The following is a 17,453-nucleotide window of genomic DNA, read 5'->3' as shown; positions in this document are numbered from 1 at the left end:
AACTGAATCTTCACACTAGAACCGAGAGTACCTTTTTTGTTCATTTTTCATGTCAAATATATTGTGTCTGGGGCTTACTGTGCAAGATTCCAAGGTAGGACCTTTGTATTGGGGTTTCTGAGTATATATTTTTAAAAGTTCCCTAGATGAGTCTAATTTGCATCTATTTTTGAGAACCACTGATAGTTAATTACAACCAAATTACATTCTTGACTGTGTAACTCTGCTTTGGTTTGTTTTATTCTGTTTTTGTTTGTTTTCCTTTTATTTGGTGTGGGGGGGACGATACTCAACAGATTCTTAAATATTTTTAAACCATTTTTTAATAATTTAGTCATTCGGCATCTGAAGAAGCATCGGGTTCAGAATCAGGCAGCCAGTCGGAAAGTGAGCAGGGCAGTGACCCAGGAAGCGGACATGGCAGCGAGTCGAATAGCAGTTCTGAATCTTCAGAGAGTCAGTCGGACTCTGAGAGTGAGTCAGCAGGTTCTAAATCCCAGCCAGTCCTTCCAGAAGCCAAAGAGAAGCCAGCCTCTAAGAAGGAACGGATAGCCGATGTGAAGAAGGTATCTGCTTTGCTGTAGAGAATGAATGTACTCTGCTGGGTCCAGCCAGCAGACCTGTATTTCCCATGGAAAACTCATATAGTGAAAAGAGTAACCACCTTTTCTAGTAACTTGCTGTTTATCATGTAAATAGGGGTTGCTTTCCACTCTACTGATAGATATGATTAATAACTCAGGGCTGTCAGGAAAATAGTTACATGAACAGTCAAATTGTAGGGCAAAAACAAATTTTTTATAGTTTTGGTTTTTATAAAAAAGATAGTTATTTTTTATATCATGCTGGATAATATCAGAAAATCATTGACATTTAGATATTAGCGAATGTCCTTTGATTTATAGAATACAGTTGTAAAGTTTATTGAAACAATCACGATGCAAGAATAAAGATTGTTCTTGTTTTCTAAATGATGGAAGGGAAATTGTTTTCAGAAAAATCTACCTGTACCTGGGCAGGGTAGATATTCTTTGTTTAACAGAAGAGTCTTAACACCAAAGATTCCAAAAAGCAAAAATTGAGTGCTGTATTCTTATGAAAATAACGTGTGCCTTCCATGTTTCTTTGGCAAACATGCCCTTCTTCCCCGCTGCGTTATTTTTGTAGGCGTTCTATACTAGTTTTTTTATAGCAACATCTACATATTGGAGCCTTGGTGGCACAGTGGTTAAGAGCTTGCCTGCTAACCCAAAGGTCAGCAGTTTGAATCTACTAGCCGCTCCTTAGAAACCCTACGGGAAACTTCTACTCTGTCCAGTAGGGTCCCTGAGAGTCGGAATCGACTCGACAGCATCGGGTTTTTATTTAAATTAATTTTTATACTCGGATCCATCTACTGGTTCTTTGGAAGACTAGGGAGCCAGAATGGGCTGTGCCTTTAAAGATCATTTTTCCAAAACGAGAACTTTTAAAAGAGGCTCTTTATTTTCTATAAACACTCGCTTTTCAATGGTAGCTTTTCACAGAAGAGTTGAATTAGATACCATTGGCCCTCAAAAGGACAAATAAGAACACCAGGTGTTTTTAGGGTCTATGTAAGCATTACAGTGTATATTATAGTAAGTCCTGGCAGTTAAGCCAGAATGCCGAGTTAGTATTTTAAAATGATAAAACTGTAATTGGTACAGTGAAACTGAATGACTTAGTCCCCCACTTGATAGAAGCTCCGTAAAAACCGGTGTTGAGTGAAATAAATACAGCTCTAGCAGAGGTCCAGAAAGGGGCATGTGTGGGACTGGACAGATGTGGCTAGAGTAAGGCCCCCCTTTCCTTTCTCTGTCCGAACTGTTCAGAGTGTGCTGTTTGTTGCTTCTTCCCTATGTTTCCTACCACTTGGTTATTCTTAACTCCTCCGGTTGGGCCTTTTGTGCTCGCCGCCAAGGTCTTATTCTAAGGTTATTACGCTGTTTGCACCTCTACACTGAGGACACAGGCTTACATGATTACATTGGATTCTAGTTCTGAAATCCCTCTTTCTTTGTCATCCTGCTTGCTGTGTTTTGAGACCTTGTTTTCATCTCATGCCAGCATTTTTAATTTATATTTTATTTAAAATTTTTTATTTAAAAGGACTCTTGATAACATCCTTCCTTAGCTTAGTGACATTGTGTTTTTCTGGGTCTTCTTCCATCAATTCGGTTTTTTGGGGGGGTTCACTTTTCACACTTCTAACTGAATATTTTGTGAGTCTCAGCTGGTGGTATCTCCCCTTGGGCCTCACATTCACAAATACTTGCAAGACATTAGCTGTCGTCTGTGGGTTTTTTTTTTTTTTGTTGTTGTTGTGAAAATGTATCCAGCCAACATTTGCCAAGTCAACATTTTTCAGTCACCTGCGCTTTGATGACAAACCCATATGTCTGATCTTGGCTTTCAGGCATCTCTTCTGCATGTTTAGTTCCTACTAGACATCTTCATGTTAGTGTCCCTGTAATCTGTTGGATTTCATTTTATCTTTGTACGATTTCATTAAGAGAGGACACGTCACACTTAGCACTAGCTATCAATGGGAAGGGGAGGGAGATTGGAGTTAGACTCTGATCATTTTAGGGGAGAGGCATTTTCTATAGATTTGGTGGCCCTTCCTCTAAACTTTACTTTTTGGATCACTCGTGAGGATTGTTACTAAAATCCAGACTTACAGGCAAAGGGCTAATTCATGCTAGAGAATAAAATTAGATGTGCTAGAGAGAGGGTGGCAGTGGTTCTCACTCTGAGCACTTTGAGCCAAATATTAGAAATACCCAGTTGTTATGTGTGTGAGATGTTATATGACTGGAGGAACTTAAATACACAAATGTCCTGATTCTTATTTAATCAGACTTGGTGGGGCCCTGCATCTTGTTTTTCGAGTTCCTCAAATGAGTCAGTGTGTAGTCAAAATTGAAACAGCGTTTGTCTTTAGGGGAAGCAATGGCTATCTTCCTCGGCCATATTATTTAACTGTAAGTGTGTGTTTTAATGACGGGTGAACAGGGTACCAAGCAGTTTAATAACCATTTAAGTAAGGAAGAGGCATTGTTAAACTTTAACGTGTTCTAGGGTAATACACCTTATGCTTTTTAAAGATGGTGTTTGTTGTCTCATGGACAAAACTAATAACTCTTGATATTTAGTCACTTAAATTTTCTTAAAATAAATATTCCAGTAAGGAGAATAGTAACAACAATGTGAGTAAGGAAGATAGTAAATGGAGGTCAAGGAAGTGATTCATTGATGGTCTGTTAATTTTACAGATGTGGGAAGAATACCCTGATGTTTATGGGGTTAGGCGGTCAAACCGAAGCAGACAAGAACCATCACGTTTTAACATTAAGGAAGAGGTAAGGAAAAAAAAAGTTTTAAGGGGATACATTTAAACTCCGTCTTAACCCATCCTTTCTGACTAACAAGACTGTAACCTTCAGGCTTGGGAGTTTTGTGACTCTAATGTGAGCTTTCTATGAATATATCTACTGAGGTAAGATGTTAATTTAATGAAAAAGAAACTTACCAGAAAGATTATGTAATAGCGACCGTTTAGTAGAATATTATATAGAACTGGCCTCAAATTCTTATTTTTGCTATTTATTTTCTTATTTAAAGTTTCTCATAGTTAATTGTAGCATAACTTTTTAAAACCTCTAGCCCCTAAATCTCCTAGATTTTGTTAAACGAATTGTTTGCTTGGTAAACAAATACAATAATGGAAATAGTTTCAGATTTATTTCTGAGGAAGGAAAAAAAAAGAGTGTGCTTAATTTAAGTAATTTCCTTAAATTTGGTTTCCTGGTTCATTTTTAGTGTGGCATAGTCAGTTTCTTTTAAATAAAATGTGTTTCAAACATAGTCTCTTACTGTCAGAGATTGAATAGAGCTGATTTTTAAAGTTGGTTTTAGGTACTAGATTCTCGTCTCTCTGTAGATTCAGGCTTCTCTCACCTTTCTCAGTTTGTGTGATATTTGTGGATTCTTAACCTATGTATTAATTAGGTTTATGGACTAGATTCTGAATAGGTGCTCTTTTGTCTCTCAGTAAAACGTCCCCTTTCTGTATTCTTAGGAGGACTGTGCTGTTCTTAGCTATGTAACATCCTTCTGATGAGAGTTAAATAGTGATAGCTATAGGTTAGTGAGTTGCAGGTGGGTTTTTCGTAAATGTACTTTAAAAATCTAATTCACTCTGACATCTGCATTGTGTTTGTGATGTTTTATTTTGAGTGATCTCTGAGCTGGTTTTCTTTGACTTGCTTTTTCCATAGTGTCCAGGACTGAGTTACTGGGCCATATTTGTTACAGCAATTACACAGTTGTAGAAATCTTTTCTTTCTTTCTGTATAAATAAACACTTTCTTTATAGGGCATGAGACTGACAGCAGCAGGAGTGGTTTACCATTTTGTTTAATTTTGGTTAAAAGAGCTGTTCAGTGCCTGTGTCTGTAGACTTCCCTTAACCTATTGATGTAGGCAGAGCACTATTGGCTCATGATTGGACCTATTCTTTCATGAGTTTAAAATGAAATGCCTCAGTATCTACTGCCTTTAATGGCACACTAACTAACTATCGTGGCATTTTCATTTGCTGTTCTAGGCCTGTGGTATCCAGTATGGTCACCACTGGCCGCATGTGGTTTTTGGAATCTATATTAAATAAAATTAACAGTTCCATACTAGCCTCGTTTCAAGTGATCAGTAGTCATATGTGGCTGGTGGCTACCATACTGGACAGTGCAGATATAGAACATTTCCATCATTGCAGAACATTTTATTAGACAGTGGTGGTCTGGAAGTCAAGCTATGGCAAGTATTCGCTGGCTTTAGAGACAGCTCGTGAATGACAGATGTTAATTTTCAATGCAAAAGAAGAGTGAGTACCACTGAACAAGTGCTTAGGTTTTTTTCCATCTAAAAGCCTGTACTGAATAATGCTATGTTGAGTAGATTGTTGAACCGGGGCAGAGTGTTGTCCCTAAGAACTGTAATTAAAGTCTGTAATCATTTTCTCCCCCTCACACACTGAAGGCAAGTAGCGGGTCTGAGAGTGGGAGCCCAAAAAGAAGAGGCCAGAGGCAGCTGAAAAAACAGTAAGTCTTTCATGGGGGAAATTCCTTAACCTAGTAGTCTTGAGTTTTTTTCCTACAATGAACCTGTGTAGGGACAGGTCAGCATTTTGGGGACTGCCTTCGTTGTGTCTTTAGTCTACCCCAGGTCTGGGAGTCTGCTTCTGTCTCTCTCACTAGCTTGGGTTTCTGTTCACCTTGACTGCTTCAGCAGCAGCATTTTAAGTCCAAGATTCTCAGTTTAACACACGGAAGGGTGGGGGGGTCCACATGTGTTTGGACTATTTCTTGAAGCAAACCCCAGAATCTTCATTTGATTAGGCCAGTTAGCCCACCTATTTTCTTTGCAAAAATAATTAGGTGTACAAATACAAATATGTAGGTAAGTGTTCAAACACTTATCTCTATTCTGGTTAATCAAGGCATAGTTTTAAGTTTGCCATTTTTCATTTTTATCTTGGCGTGGAAAAATTATATTAACTGGATATTATTCTTGGGCTGATGCTGTAGTGGTTAAGTGTTGGGCTGCTAACCAAAAGTTTGGCAGTTCAAATCCACCAGGCACTCCTTGGGAACCCTGTGGAGCGGTTCTACCCTGCCTTGTAGGGTCACTATGAGTTGGAATCGACTTGACGGCAGTGGGTTTGGTTTTGGTTTTATTCTTGGGCTTATGTGAAATTACTTTTTTTATTGTGCTTTAGGTGAAGATTTACAGAGCAAATTAGTTTTCCATTCAATAGTTTATAAACAAATTGTTCCATGACATTGGTTGGAATCCCTGCAGTGTGTCAACACTCTCCCCATTATCACCCTGGGTTCCGCATTTCCATTTGTCTGGTTTTCTTGCCCCTTCCTGCTTTCTTATCTTTGCTGTTGGGCATTTGTTGTCCTTTGGTCTCAGGTAGATGGTGACATTACTTTGTAACATAGATTATATATCCTCAATATTTTCTTAATGTTGTTTAAAAATACTACTTTTAGTGAAAAAATTACTTTTTTTGAGAAATAATTTTTAAAATATTTTTGAGGGGGTGTGAATCTCTTTGGTAATCTAAATTCTACAGACTTTCTTAGAAAACTGTAGATATTCAAAACTTTACACACAAATTCCAGTGGTTCTTAACTTAAACAACTATCTGTAGCCCCTCTTAAGAGCCCCTGTTGAATATTCTCTGTTCTAAAGTGTTAGTAGTCTTTAATAATTTATTTGGCCTAAGGCAAGCACTGTGAGTTTTCTAAACCCATTTCCTCGTTCCCAAAATAGAATAATACTTATTCTGCCTACTTAACAGGGTTATTAAAAACTAGGCTGAGATTTTGTGACACTCAAGGTAGATTATTAAAGTACTTGAAAGAAAAGTCAAGAATTTAATATTGTCCTTCCTAGATTACATCCAGTTTTCCTTTGTGTTTTAAATATTTGCTTAGAGTTGGAGGAGTAGGAGCTGTGAGCAAACCTGCATTTCTTGCTTGGTATCTTACAAGGCTTTTGTTCTATCCCAGTCTCATGGGCTGCTTGGGAGACACCCTTCCCTGCTTATTAGTCTGTTATCGGGGCCTTTCCTGAAATGTCAGTCCTGGCCACACTCTGGGAAGTCCATGCGCGTTCTCTTTTCCTCGACCATCTGGTTGCATTCTGCTCATTTCCTGAGTGGGATCTAAATGGTGCTGTGCTTGAAGCCTTCCGTGTTCCATTTGAATGGCCTTACCTGTGTGGACAAAAGGCAGCATTTAAAATTGTTTTTCTGTATAACATATCAGACTGTCTCTGGTGTCCAACTCCTGTACTTGTTCTTCCTCTCCTATCAATTCTAAAAGTGCCCCAAAGTGGACAGCTCTCAGAAGCTTTCAGGACCCTTCTGCTGAGTAGAACCTTGTAATTACTTGCTTGGTGGTTTATGTCTCCTCTGTATCCTGCTTCCCTACCCGGGTTTTTTTCTTAGGGACTTGCCATGCACTGAAGTAGTTCTCGTGCTGTGTGTTTGGGCACTGGGCTTCCTGCCATCCTCTGGGCAGCGGGTGAGTACTGTGGCCTTACCGGGACCTCTTCTGAGGCAGTTTTGATTCCTGAAAAAAGGTTGTTGAGAGGACGCCCCTCCAGCTGCTAACATAATCCAGTTGCAATGTGCAGCACTGCAGGGGCTGTGTGTGATCTGAGCAGGTGTGAGCTTCAGAATTGAGAGAGAGAGTCACTCAAAGGAGTGGAAATATGAAATGTTAGCGTGGGAAATGCGTGCCGTGCTGAAACCCTGGAGGTTGTACTCCCAGATTTTAGGCTTTTTTTTTTTTTTTTTAAAGAAATTTGATTTTTTTTTTTTTTTTTTGAATGAATCCCAAACTTTAGAAACATTGCAAGAATAAAAGCAGTACAAAGAAAGCCTGTGTACTTAACCCAGATTCACCTATGGTTGACGTTTTACCCCATTGATCGTTCTGAGTACAGCCTCTGTTCGTCTGTGTCCACACATAATGTATTTTTCTGAACCATTTGAAAGTAAGTTTCGTACATCATGGCCTTTTACTCCTAACACTTAAGTTTGTATTTCCTAAGAATAAGGATGGTCTCTCTGAAAAACCTGGTACAGTTTCAACTTCAGTAGTTTTAACATTGCTACAATACTTTTGTCTCATTCATAGTCCAGTTTTATCATTTGACCCCATAATGACTTATTAAAATTTTTATTTTTTTATTGTAGTAAAATATATATAACAACATGTGCCATTTCAAACATTTTTATGTTTCAATTCCAGTAATGTCTTTTATACCATTTCTTAGTCTCCACTACAGGTGTTGCATTGGTTGTCATGTTTCTTTAATCTGTAGCAGTTTGACAGCCTTTCTTTGCTTTTATGACTTTGATATTTTTGAAGAATACAGTTTTACTAGTTGCCAACATGAAAATTGAGAGATGGTACATAAGAATCTAGATTTATAGTCTCTTAAAAAAAAAAAAATTTGTCAATATTGACCAATATAACAGTAGCTTGGGACTGTACAGTCTTTGTCACCTTTGGACAAAGGTGACATTCTGCCCCATTTACAGGACTTAGCTGGCCCCAGTGGGCATTTGACATTGCAACCCCTGACTTACAGTCAAACAAACAAAACTTTTATTTAACCCGCTCGTGCTGTTTGATCATTTAACCCTTTTTTCATATAATACCTATTAACATATCCAAATTTGGCAAATGCCGTATGGAATTTTTGCTGATTCGTCTTGGTCCTAGTAGTGCTTTAAACCACTCTATAATGGCTCCAAAACCCTTTATTCCAACTGGAGTTTTTAAAATATCTTAGCCGTAATCACATGAAATTGTTTTTCTGGGATCATAGTTATTTTTTCCCACTGTTTCGCATCAAAGGAGCCCTGGTGGCACAGTGGTTAAGCGCTAGGTTGCTAACCAAAAGATGGGGCAGTTCAAATCCACCAGCCGCTCCACAGGAGAAAGATGTGGAAGTCTGTTTTTTTAAAAGGTTACAGCCGTGGCAACCCTATGGGGCAGTTGTACTCTGTCCTGCTGGTCACTATGAGTCGGAATCGAATCGACTCAAGGGCAGTGGGTTTTGGTTTTAAATCAAGATTTTGTCACACACCTGTGACGCAGTGGAAGGGAATGCCTGTTAGCCCCAGCTTTCCTTTCTTCACTGGAGCCTGTTCATGAAGGGTGTCCTCTCTGCAGCAGTCTGCTGATAATCGAAGGCATTAAAGCAGCTACTGCCCCCTTTTTCCCAGTTTGCCTTCTGAAGTGGAAGAGAAAGGAATTATCTTCTTTGGGCTCTTGGAGACAGTGAATGGCAGGCCAGCAACTCTTGGCCAGAGTTCAGGTCTGTTATGTTTAAAAGTAGCTTTTGTTCATGCTGCTCATAACGGTTGTTCAGATCCTTATGTGCCTCTCTAGGTTCCTGTCAACCAACTTTTCCCAAAAAAGGAAGACTATATACCCAGCTGACTTGAATCCTGACTTTTTTATGCTTGTTTACATTGCCTTGGGGCCTCAGTGGCCAAGTGTGGGTGTTTCCTCCCCAGCTTCCAAAATTTTGGAAAAAATTCCGTTGATTCCCTTCTAACTCCTATTAGGGCTTGCTCTGGCAATTCCAGTCTCCTTTGATACATGAAACATTTTTTACTCAGGTTTTCATATCTTGGACTCCTCTTCATTGTAGCCCCACTTACAATGTACGCCTTAGTGAAGGAGTCTTCCTCATAAAAATTTACATTTTGTAAGAAGTCAGCAATCTAGGAGTGGGCCACCATTTAACATGCTACAGAGCCCTGTAAATCCTCACAATTGGGAGGTACGGAATAACTGATCTTCTCACTACAGCCCTGCTACAGAGTGATTTAGTAATTTACTTTCTTCTGATTCTAATTCGCTTTCTTCCTTCCCATTCTTGGAAGTTGAAACAAGATTTCAAACACACATACACACGAATTTAATGAGGCCTTTTAAAAATCGGGCCAGTTGTTCAGATTCTCTCAGATCGTAAAAGGCTGGTTTTACTTTTTCCAGATTCTTTGGTCCTCAGTGGTTATGGTTGCCAGTAGCGGGGGGTTTACCACGTGGGCAAGCAGCTTATTCTCACTGGGTTTCAGTTTCCTTCTCAGGGATGAGGGCATGGAACCAGTTGATTTGCTAAGGTTTTTTTCCACTCATATTTGGTGATTCTAAGTTCCTCTGGGAAACCCTGATGGTGTAGTTGTTAAGTGCTATGGCTGCTAACCAAAAAGGTCGGCAGTTTAAATCCACCAGGTGCTCCCTGGAAACTCCATGGGGCAGTTCTACGCTGTCCTATAGGGTCGCTATGAATCGAAATCGACTGGACAGCAGTGGGTTTGGTTTTGTTAAGTCCCTCTGATTGTCCATAAGGCTGTAGATCTGTAACTTCGTTGGAAAGTCCTAGCTTCAACATCTGTTCTCTCAGTTTTTGCTGTCATTTTCATTTCCCGCAATTGTAGAAGTGTACCTCGTTGGCCGTGGTGGTTCAGCAGTCTCAGTTCCTGAGGAGTTACGGAAATTAGAACTAATACTTCCCATCTGAGCTCTTCTCCCTTGGGTCTTAATTGGTAATGTTCTTTCAAGCTTGTTACCTGTTAAACTACTTCTCTCAAGTTTGACTGTGGGAGCCCCTTTTGAAGGGTAAGCTGTTGTGGATGTGTTCCAGGGTAGACTGCAGACTCCTGCCAGCCTCCCAGTTCTGCGACATCTTACTTTCTTTTTTCCCTGGCAATGACCTTCTATCCCTCAAATTCGTTAGCAAACATTTATTGTACTAGGCTCTAGGAAAACAGAATAAGATAGGTCCCCAGAGTGTAGTTAGATAGAAGGAGGCCTTTGTTTTAAAGAGAGATTGAAGGATAGTAGGCTAAGTAGGATGAGTCCACTTCTGAAAGCACTCTACCTGTCTGGCTGATAGATGGAAACGGCTCATTTCTTAATTGATTTCTTTAACAAAGCACCATCTCCATTTGATGCCTGTGTGCTAAGCTCTGGTATAACCAAAAACCAAGCCAAGTGCCATCGAGTTGATTCCGACTTACGGCGACCCTATAAGACAGAGTAGAACCGCCCCATAGAGTTTCCAGGGAGCACCTGGTGGATTTGAACTGCCAACCCTTTGGTTAGCAGCCATAGCACTTAACCACTACACCACCAGGGTTTCCAAGCTCTGGTATAAAGAGGAACAAAAAAGGCCCTCCCTGCAAGGAGGCCCACTACTGGTCGAGAGATGGCTGTGTAAACACTGGTGCTGGTAGAGCTTGAGCAATGCTCTGCCTTATCAAGGAAGGCTTCGTTTTTCCCTGAGGTCTCTCTCTGCCAGTTCAGGTGCAGGGTGACTCCTGCAGCATTCAGGAAGATTCTCAGGAATCTGTAGATCGGCCACCTTCCTGCAGCATGATCTCACTGTTACTTACTACCACCTACTGCTGTCGAGTCAATTCCGACTCACAGCGACCCTACAGAACAGAGTAGAACTGCCCATAGAGTTTCCAAGGAGTGCCTGGTGGATTTGAGATGCTGACCTCTTTCTTGGTTAGCAGCCGTAGCACTTAACCACTATGCCAGCAGGGTTTCCCGTTACTTACTACTTTGACCTATTCTCCCATGGCGGGTTTTGATTTGACTTCACAATTATAGACAGTTATCGTTAGCATGACCTTATTCCCTATGCACAGACCCAGAGGCACAGGGGTTTTTTGTTTATAGAGAAACCTTAGGTACTTGTCTGTAAGTTTTTGCCTAGGTCTTTTATGACTTCTTTCAGCAGGCGAGAATTGAGCTAGGTCCCTGTGATAAACTTGTCTGATTTTCAAGTAAGCTTGAAAAACTGGGGTGGTAGAACACCTATAGGTTACGGTTCTTTGAAGCCTTTTAAGATCTCAAGGAGCAAAGAACATCACCTACCTTACCTGCTAATTGGTAGAAACTACATCCTTAACTAAACAGATTATTTGATAGATGGCAGGTTTATCATTGAGAAATAAGTTTAGGGACTGTTTCCTCAAATACTCTAAAGATGTTGAAATATCTAGTGCAGTGGGTCTCAAAGAAGTTTCCAGCTAGCAGCATCAGTATCATCTGCGAATTTGTTAAAATTCAAATTCTAAGATCCTGCCCCAGGGCTACTGAATCAGAAATTCTGTGGCAAGGGCCCAAAAGCCTATTTTAACAAGCTCTCTAGGTGGTTCTGATGCATATTAAAATTTAAGAACCGGTGATCTCATGTATATTATGTCTTTGATCTTGTCAATGATAGTAGGAAATTAGCATGGAATATGAAAAATTTAATAGCGGTTTCTTTTTTCAGAAAAAGGACTTAATACATCCTGGTTTCTGTTTTTATGTATTTTTATTAAAAAGAGAAAATAGGAATAGGTATCATGTAGTCCAGGAAGGATCACAGCCAAAATTTGAATGGAGCTAGAATTGGTCTTTTAACATAATACTGAAAATATGTGTGTTCTGCGTTTTGGATAGCCAGATTGAAATTGGTTTTGTGACATCGTTTACCTGGAAGAATTTTTTTTTTTTGGTCATTTTGCTTTTTTTTTTTTTTGACTGCAGAGAAAAATGGAAACGGGAGCCCTCAGAAGATGAACAGGATCAAGGCACCAGTGCAGAGAGTGAGCCAGAGCAAAAAAAAGTGAAACCCAGAAAATCCGTCCCCAGAAGGTACATATTTGCCTGAGCATCTCTGCTCTGGACGAGCTTAATTTGTGTTAGGTTGAGAGGGATGACGCAGTGCTGGAATGATAACCTTAATTGATTGGATTGGATACAGTGTGTTGTGACCCTGGGTTTTGAATGTTTGTGGTTCACGTTGTGCCAGCCTGCATGATCAGGAAGTGATTAGATGACAGGGCTAAGTCATTGTGGATGTTCAAATGGTGTGTAGCTCTGATAAACTAAAAAACCAAACCCATTGCCATCAGGTCGATTCTGACTCATCAGAACCCTATAGGATAGAGTAGAACTTGCCCCATAGGGTTTCCAAGGTATGGGCTGGTGGATTGAACTGCCGTCCTTCTGGTTAGCAGCCGAACTCTTAACTACTGTGCGTGCCACCAGGGCTCTGTAGCTATGATAGTGAATTTATTGTGTCTTACTCCATGACATACTAGATATAAATAGGGGCAAATGTATCCGTCGCTTAAAAAAAAATCTCCCTGTATATTTCACCACGTTCTTTTTAGGAGAACTGATTCATAAGTTTAAAACACTGGCAGGTTTAAAGCATTTGTTTCACTGTTAATTACTTTGTTCCTATAATCTGTGTAACAGTAAGCAGGGAATTTTGATGATGCAGAGAAGGAGGTAGGCTGAGCTATCAGGAAATTTTGGTAACTTTGGATCAGACAGATGGCCGCATAAGGTACTGGTGTGACAGAGGGAGGAGGCAGATAAGCCCCAGGAAGTTTACCTTCTTGCAGTGTTAATTAGGATGAGGTTGGCCAACTATGGCCTATAGGCCACATCCGTCCTGCCCACCCACCACCTGTTTTTGTATGGCTTGTGACCTAAGAATGATTTTTATAGATGAAAATTCATAATTGATTTGATGATAGAGGATACTGTATTTGAATGCCAATTAAGTGAAATGTTACTAACCAAAGTAAATTCTGTTCTTCTCATTAGTAGCTGTGTATCACAACAAAAGTACTCAGTGGTTATTGTTTTATATTGAATTTCATCAATAAAATATATGTGTTCTGTAGTTATTATAGATGTTCTCTAGAACATTTATATTCTCTAGTTAAGTATTGATACAATGTCCTTGATATTGCCTCTCAGCACCTACAATCTAAAATCTTTAGTATCTGGCCATTTTCAGGAAAAGTTTGCTGATCCTTGGCCTAGCATGTTGTTCCTTCACCCCCTCCCACCTCAGCAGTGAGATTCATCTAAGTTTTGTCTTTTTTTTGGCCTGAGTTTAAGCTCTTTCAGGACAGGAATATCACTCCAGTTCTGCCTTCTCCTTTTTAATCCATTATTTTTTTGACTCCCTGATCATCTATCTAGCATTGGTTATGGCCGGTATAACAGAGAAATGTGGTCATGAATTTCCACCTCCCTTCCTCTCACCTACTTCTTTTACCTTTTCATCATTGCTAGACTACTTGGGGATTTCCTTATGTAAGCCCCTGTACGGTGGCTCTCAGTCCTGACTGTGTGTTGGAATCACCAAGAGAGCCATCTCCTCAGAGTCTGTCTCAGTACATCTGTAGCACACTTTCTTAGTAGTCTTCCAGGTATATTTTGTGAATGTATAAGAAAAATGTGCAGTTATTTCTTGTTCTTGACCCCCTTTACACAGATGGTAAGGTAGTATGTGTCTTGTTCTACATTTTCCTTCACTATCTTAATCTTTTCATATCAACACACAGAAAACTTGATATTTTTATGGCTAAGTAGTATTTCATTTATTTTTAAGTAGTTTCTAGTGGGTGAACATTTAGAGTTTTTCTAGTTTTTATATTATCGAAAATAATGCCACCAAAACCAAAAACCAAACCCATTGCTGTCGAGGCAGTTCTGACTACAGTGAATACCTACTATGCCTGCCTGTATGGGTGTATATCTGTAGGATCCACTGCTAGGAGTAGAATTGCTGTATTTATAAGTCTGATAGATATTTCCAAATTACCTTCCAAAGAGGTACCATCAGCAACAAGCTGCAAGTGTGTTTTTACGTCAGGTGGTCCAAACAAACAGTGGAGAACCATTGTCTGAGAACCCTGTCAGTGATCTCCGGTCAATGATTAAGGATTAGAAGCGTTGGGATCACTTTGGGCTCATGTTGAAGACACAGGTTGATAGTGAATGAGAACCTTAGTGAGCGGGACGCAGGACCGTGCATTTTTTTACAATCCCGGAGCGAATCCTGCCTAGGCACTACAGCTCTGAGAAACACTGTTGTGTAGATTTGAAGTAGACACCAAGTGATAGAGTAAAAACTTCACCACTTTTTCTTTTCTCATTTTAGACCAGTGCCCAAACCCTGTGTTAAGAAGCAGCCTAAACCTCAGCGTGGAAAAAGGAGAAAACAAGACTCTTCTGATGACGAGGATGAAGATGATGAAGCCCCCAAGAGGCAGACTCGTCGCCGAGCGGCTAAAAATGTTAGGTAAATTGTGCCCCAGAAGTCTTTCAGTGGTGTGAGGTGATAGGAGGTTCAGAATTGCTTCTGCTGGGTCCAAGATAATGTAGTTGATAGGCAAAAATAATTACCTGTGTCCTGAGGCTATATTTATAAATCTGGTCAGCCTTTTTCAAAAAGAATGGTATTGAGCCAGGGAGGATGTGGAAAGTGTGGCAGCAGCCCAAGCCTTCATTTTTTTTTTTTTTTTTTAAGTTTTGTGCTTTAAGTGAAAGTTTACAAATCTAGTCAGTCTGTGATACAAAAATTTATATATGCCTTGCTGTGTACTTCTAGCTGCTCTCCCCTTAATGAGATGGCACACTCCTTCTCTCCACCCTGTGTTCCCCCTGTCTGTTCAGCCAGCTTCTGTCCCCCCTCTGCCTTCTCATCCCCCTCCAGACAGGAGCTGCCCACTAAGCCAAGCCTTCATTTTTACAACTGCTCGAAGTTCATGTTCTGTCAGTGGTGGCTTAGTGGCAATATCTTCATTTCATAATAGAGTTTTTTCAGGAAAGCCATTCGTATCCTTCTGAATTGCTCTGTGAATCATACAGATTCTTCTATGTTTCAGCTTATGTACTGATGTCTGAGTATAAATTTTTTGAGCTTACCGATAGGATAATGAAGCCTTAATAGGAAGTGAAATAAAGGATTAGATACACGCAGACATTACTATTTTACTTTACAGGAATTAAAGGGCATTTGATTTTCTTTTAGGATATGCAGGTTTCTTTTGGTCTGCTTAAAGATGGAGAAACTGAGTCCTAGAGATATTGATAACTTGTTCAATGACATCCAAGTAATAATTCCAAAGTTAGGACTAGGTTTTGAGTATGCTGATACATAGCTTAGCATTTTTTCTTACTGTAACAGTACTATATCCAAAAAAAAACACCAAATCTTTTTATGTTGAGTCGATTCTGACTTATATTGACCCTATAGAGGACAGAGTAGAACTGCCCCATAGGGTTTTCAAGGCTGTAATCTTTATTGAAGCAGACTGCTACATCTTTCTCCCCGCAGAGCGGCTGGTGGGTTCAAAACGCCGACCTTTCAGTTAGTAGCCAAGCACTTGACCGCCAGGGCTCCTTGTATCGCATCCAGGATGTATTTTTCTTTTGTGTGACTCCCAAACCATTTGTAGTTAATATATGGTGGAAGATCACATTTTAATACTTGACTCTGAGGAAGTATGTTTGTTGACGCTCTCAACGATTTGGGAGTACTTAAATTTTATATTCTTATTATTGGGAGGGAGACCCTGGTGGCGTAGTGGTTAAGTGCTGTAGCTTCTAACCAAAAGGTTGGCAGTTCAGATCACCAGGCACTCTTTGGGAACCCTATGGGGCAGTTCTACCCTATCCTATAGGGTTGCTATGAGTCAGAATTGACTCGATGGCGATGGGCTTTTTTTTTTTTTTTTTTTTTTATTGGGAGACACAATAAAGGGTTGAAAACTTAAGATTAAAAATATTGCTTTTCCAAATGGGTAACACCTTCCCAAAACAAAGATGAGAAAGTAGGAAGGGACAGGAAAACTGGAAAAATGGACACAAGGAACCTGGGGTATAAAGGTGTAGAGTACTGACACATTGCAGGGATTGCAACCAGTGTCACAAAGCAATTCGTGTATAAATTTTTGAATGAGAAACTAATTTGCTCTGTAACTTTCACCTAAGGCACAATTAAAAAAACAAAACAAAACAAAAATATTGCTTCTTTTTTTGGCCAATTGAAGTATATTGTTTTCTTTCATTATGTATTTTCTTTATGGCTGTTTCCTTGTGTACATAGTAATGATCTGATATTTAAAACAAGAAAAAATAGAAGTGTCCTTGTAGTGTTCTGTATCTTGTTTACACAAAGTATTACTAATAAAATTTGTGTGTATTTTAAAATATGAGTTAGCCTTCCTGCAGTTATCTGTGAATATGCAGTAATACTTTAAGTAGGGAATGAACCTACTAAATGGCTGATCTACAAAATAGTATGTTGGGATCAAAAGGGTGTATGTGGTTCCTTATTCTGGTCTGTTATTAATGGTGGTGCTTAGTTCTGGAAATACAGTTTCTCATTAAATCATCATCATTCCTCATGCAGTTATAAAGAAGATGATGACTTCGAGACCGACTCAGATGACCTTATTGAAATGACTGGAGAAGGACTTGATGAACAGCAAGATAATAGTGAAACTATTGAAAAGGTCTTAGACTCGAGACTAGGAAAGAAAGGAGGTATGTGTCTTTGGGAAGCAGATTATTTTCTGTAACTACTTATTAAGGCCCAGGTTTTCCATTCTGAAGTGGTGAATATTTCAGTCTGTGCCCATGTTTGTTGTGGAATGTGGAAGTCTCTTTCTGGACCAGTCCTGTGTTTCAGAGCTGAGGACAGAGAGACATGTCCAGTATGTCTTTGGAATTTTAAAATTAAGATATTAAAGATAAGTATTGTTTTAAAAAGCCATAACGTAGCAGAGCTACTTGCTCGTTAACATTAAGCAAATCCAGCTTTTATTAGGTGTTTCGAAATCATCTTTGTGAAAGTATCGAACTGTTCATATGCATATTTGGACAACAGTGCGATTTTTTAAAAATATCCCATTGCAATAACTTGTAATTCAGTGCTTTAAAGCAATCTTTTCATGAAGGAAACACCAGAATAATACTTACTGCCTTTTCCTTTTTTTTTTTTTCCTTAAATTCTGGCTTCACTTG

The 17,453-nt window shown here is 39.5% G+C and overlaps 1 protein-coding gene across 8 annotated transcripts in view; it reads left to right on the top strand.

Annotated features, from left to right (window-relative positions):
- The window catches only part of CHD2 (chromodomain helicase DNA binding protein 2), a 152,607-nt gene that overhangs the window by 37,121 nt on the left and 98,033 nt on the right, over positions 1 to 17,453 (top strand). For 5 of the 8 annotated variants that reach the window (XM_064267076.1, XM_064267075.1, XM_064267074.1 and 2 more), the window contains 6 exons: positions 335 to 566; positions 3,297 to 3,383; positions 5,062 to 5,123; positions 12,165 to 12,272; positions 14,584 to 14,724; positions 16,840 to 16,973. In XM_064267076.1, the coding sequence (XP_064123146.1) occupies positions 335 to 566; positions 3,297 to 3,383; positions 5,062 to 5,123; positions 12,165 to 12,272; positions 14,584 to 14,724; positions 16,840 to 16,973 (764 nt within the window). The remainder of the gene's footprint in view (positions 1 to 334; positions 567 to 3,296; positions 3,384 to 5,061; positions 5,124 to 12,164; positions 12,273 to 14,583; positions 14,725 to 16,839; positions 16,974 to 17,453) is intronic. The other 3 variants (XM_064267079.1, XM_064267080.1, XM_064267077.1) reach the window with 2 other exon arrangements.

This window comes from Loxodonta africana, chromosome 13, assembly GCF_030014295.1.
Source record: "Loxodonta africana isolate mLoxAfr1 chromosome 13, mLoxAfr1.hap2, whole genome shotgun sequence".
NCBI classification, from domain to species: Eukaryota; Metazoa; Chordata; class Mammalia; order Proboscidea; family Elephantidae; genus Loxodonta; species Loxodonta africana.
Note: the sequence above shows the minus strand (reverse complement) of the source record. Positions and strands in the feature narration are given on the sequence as shown.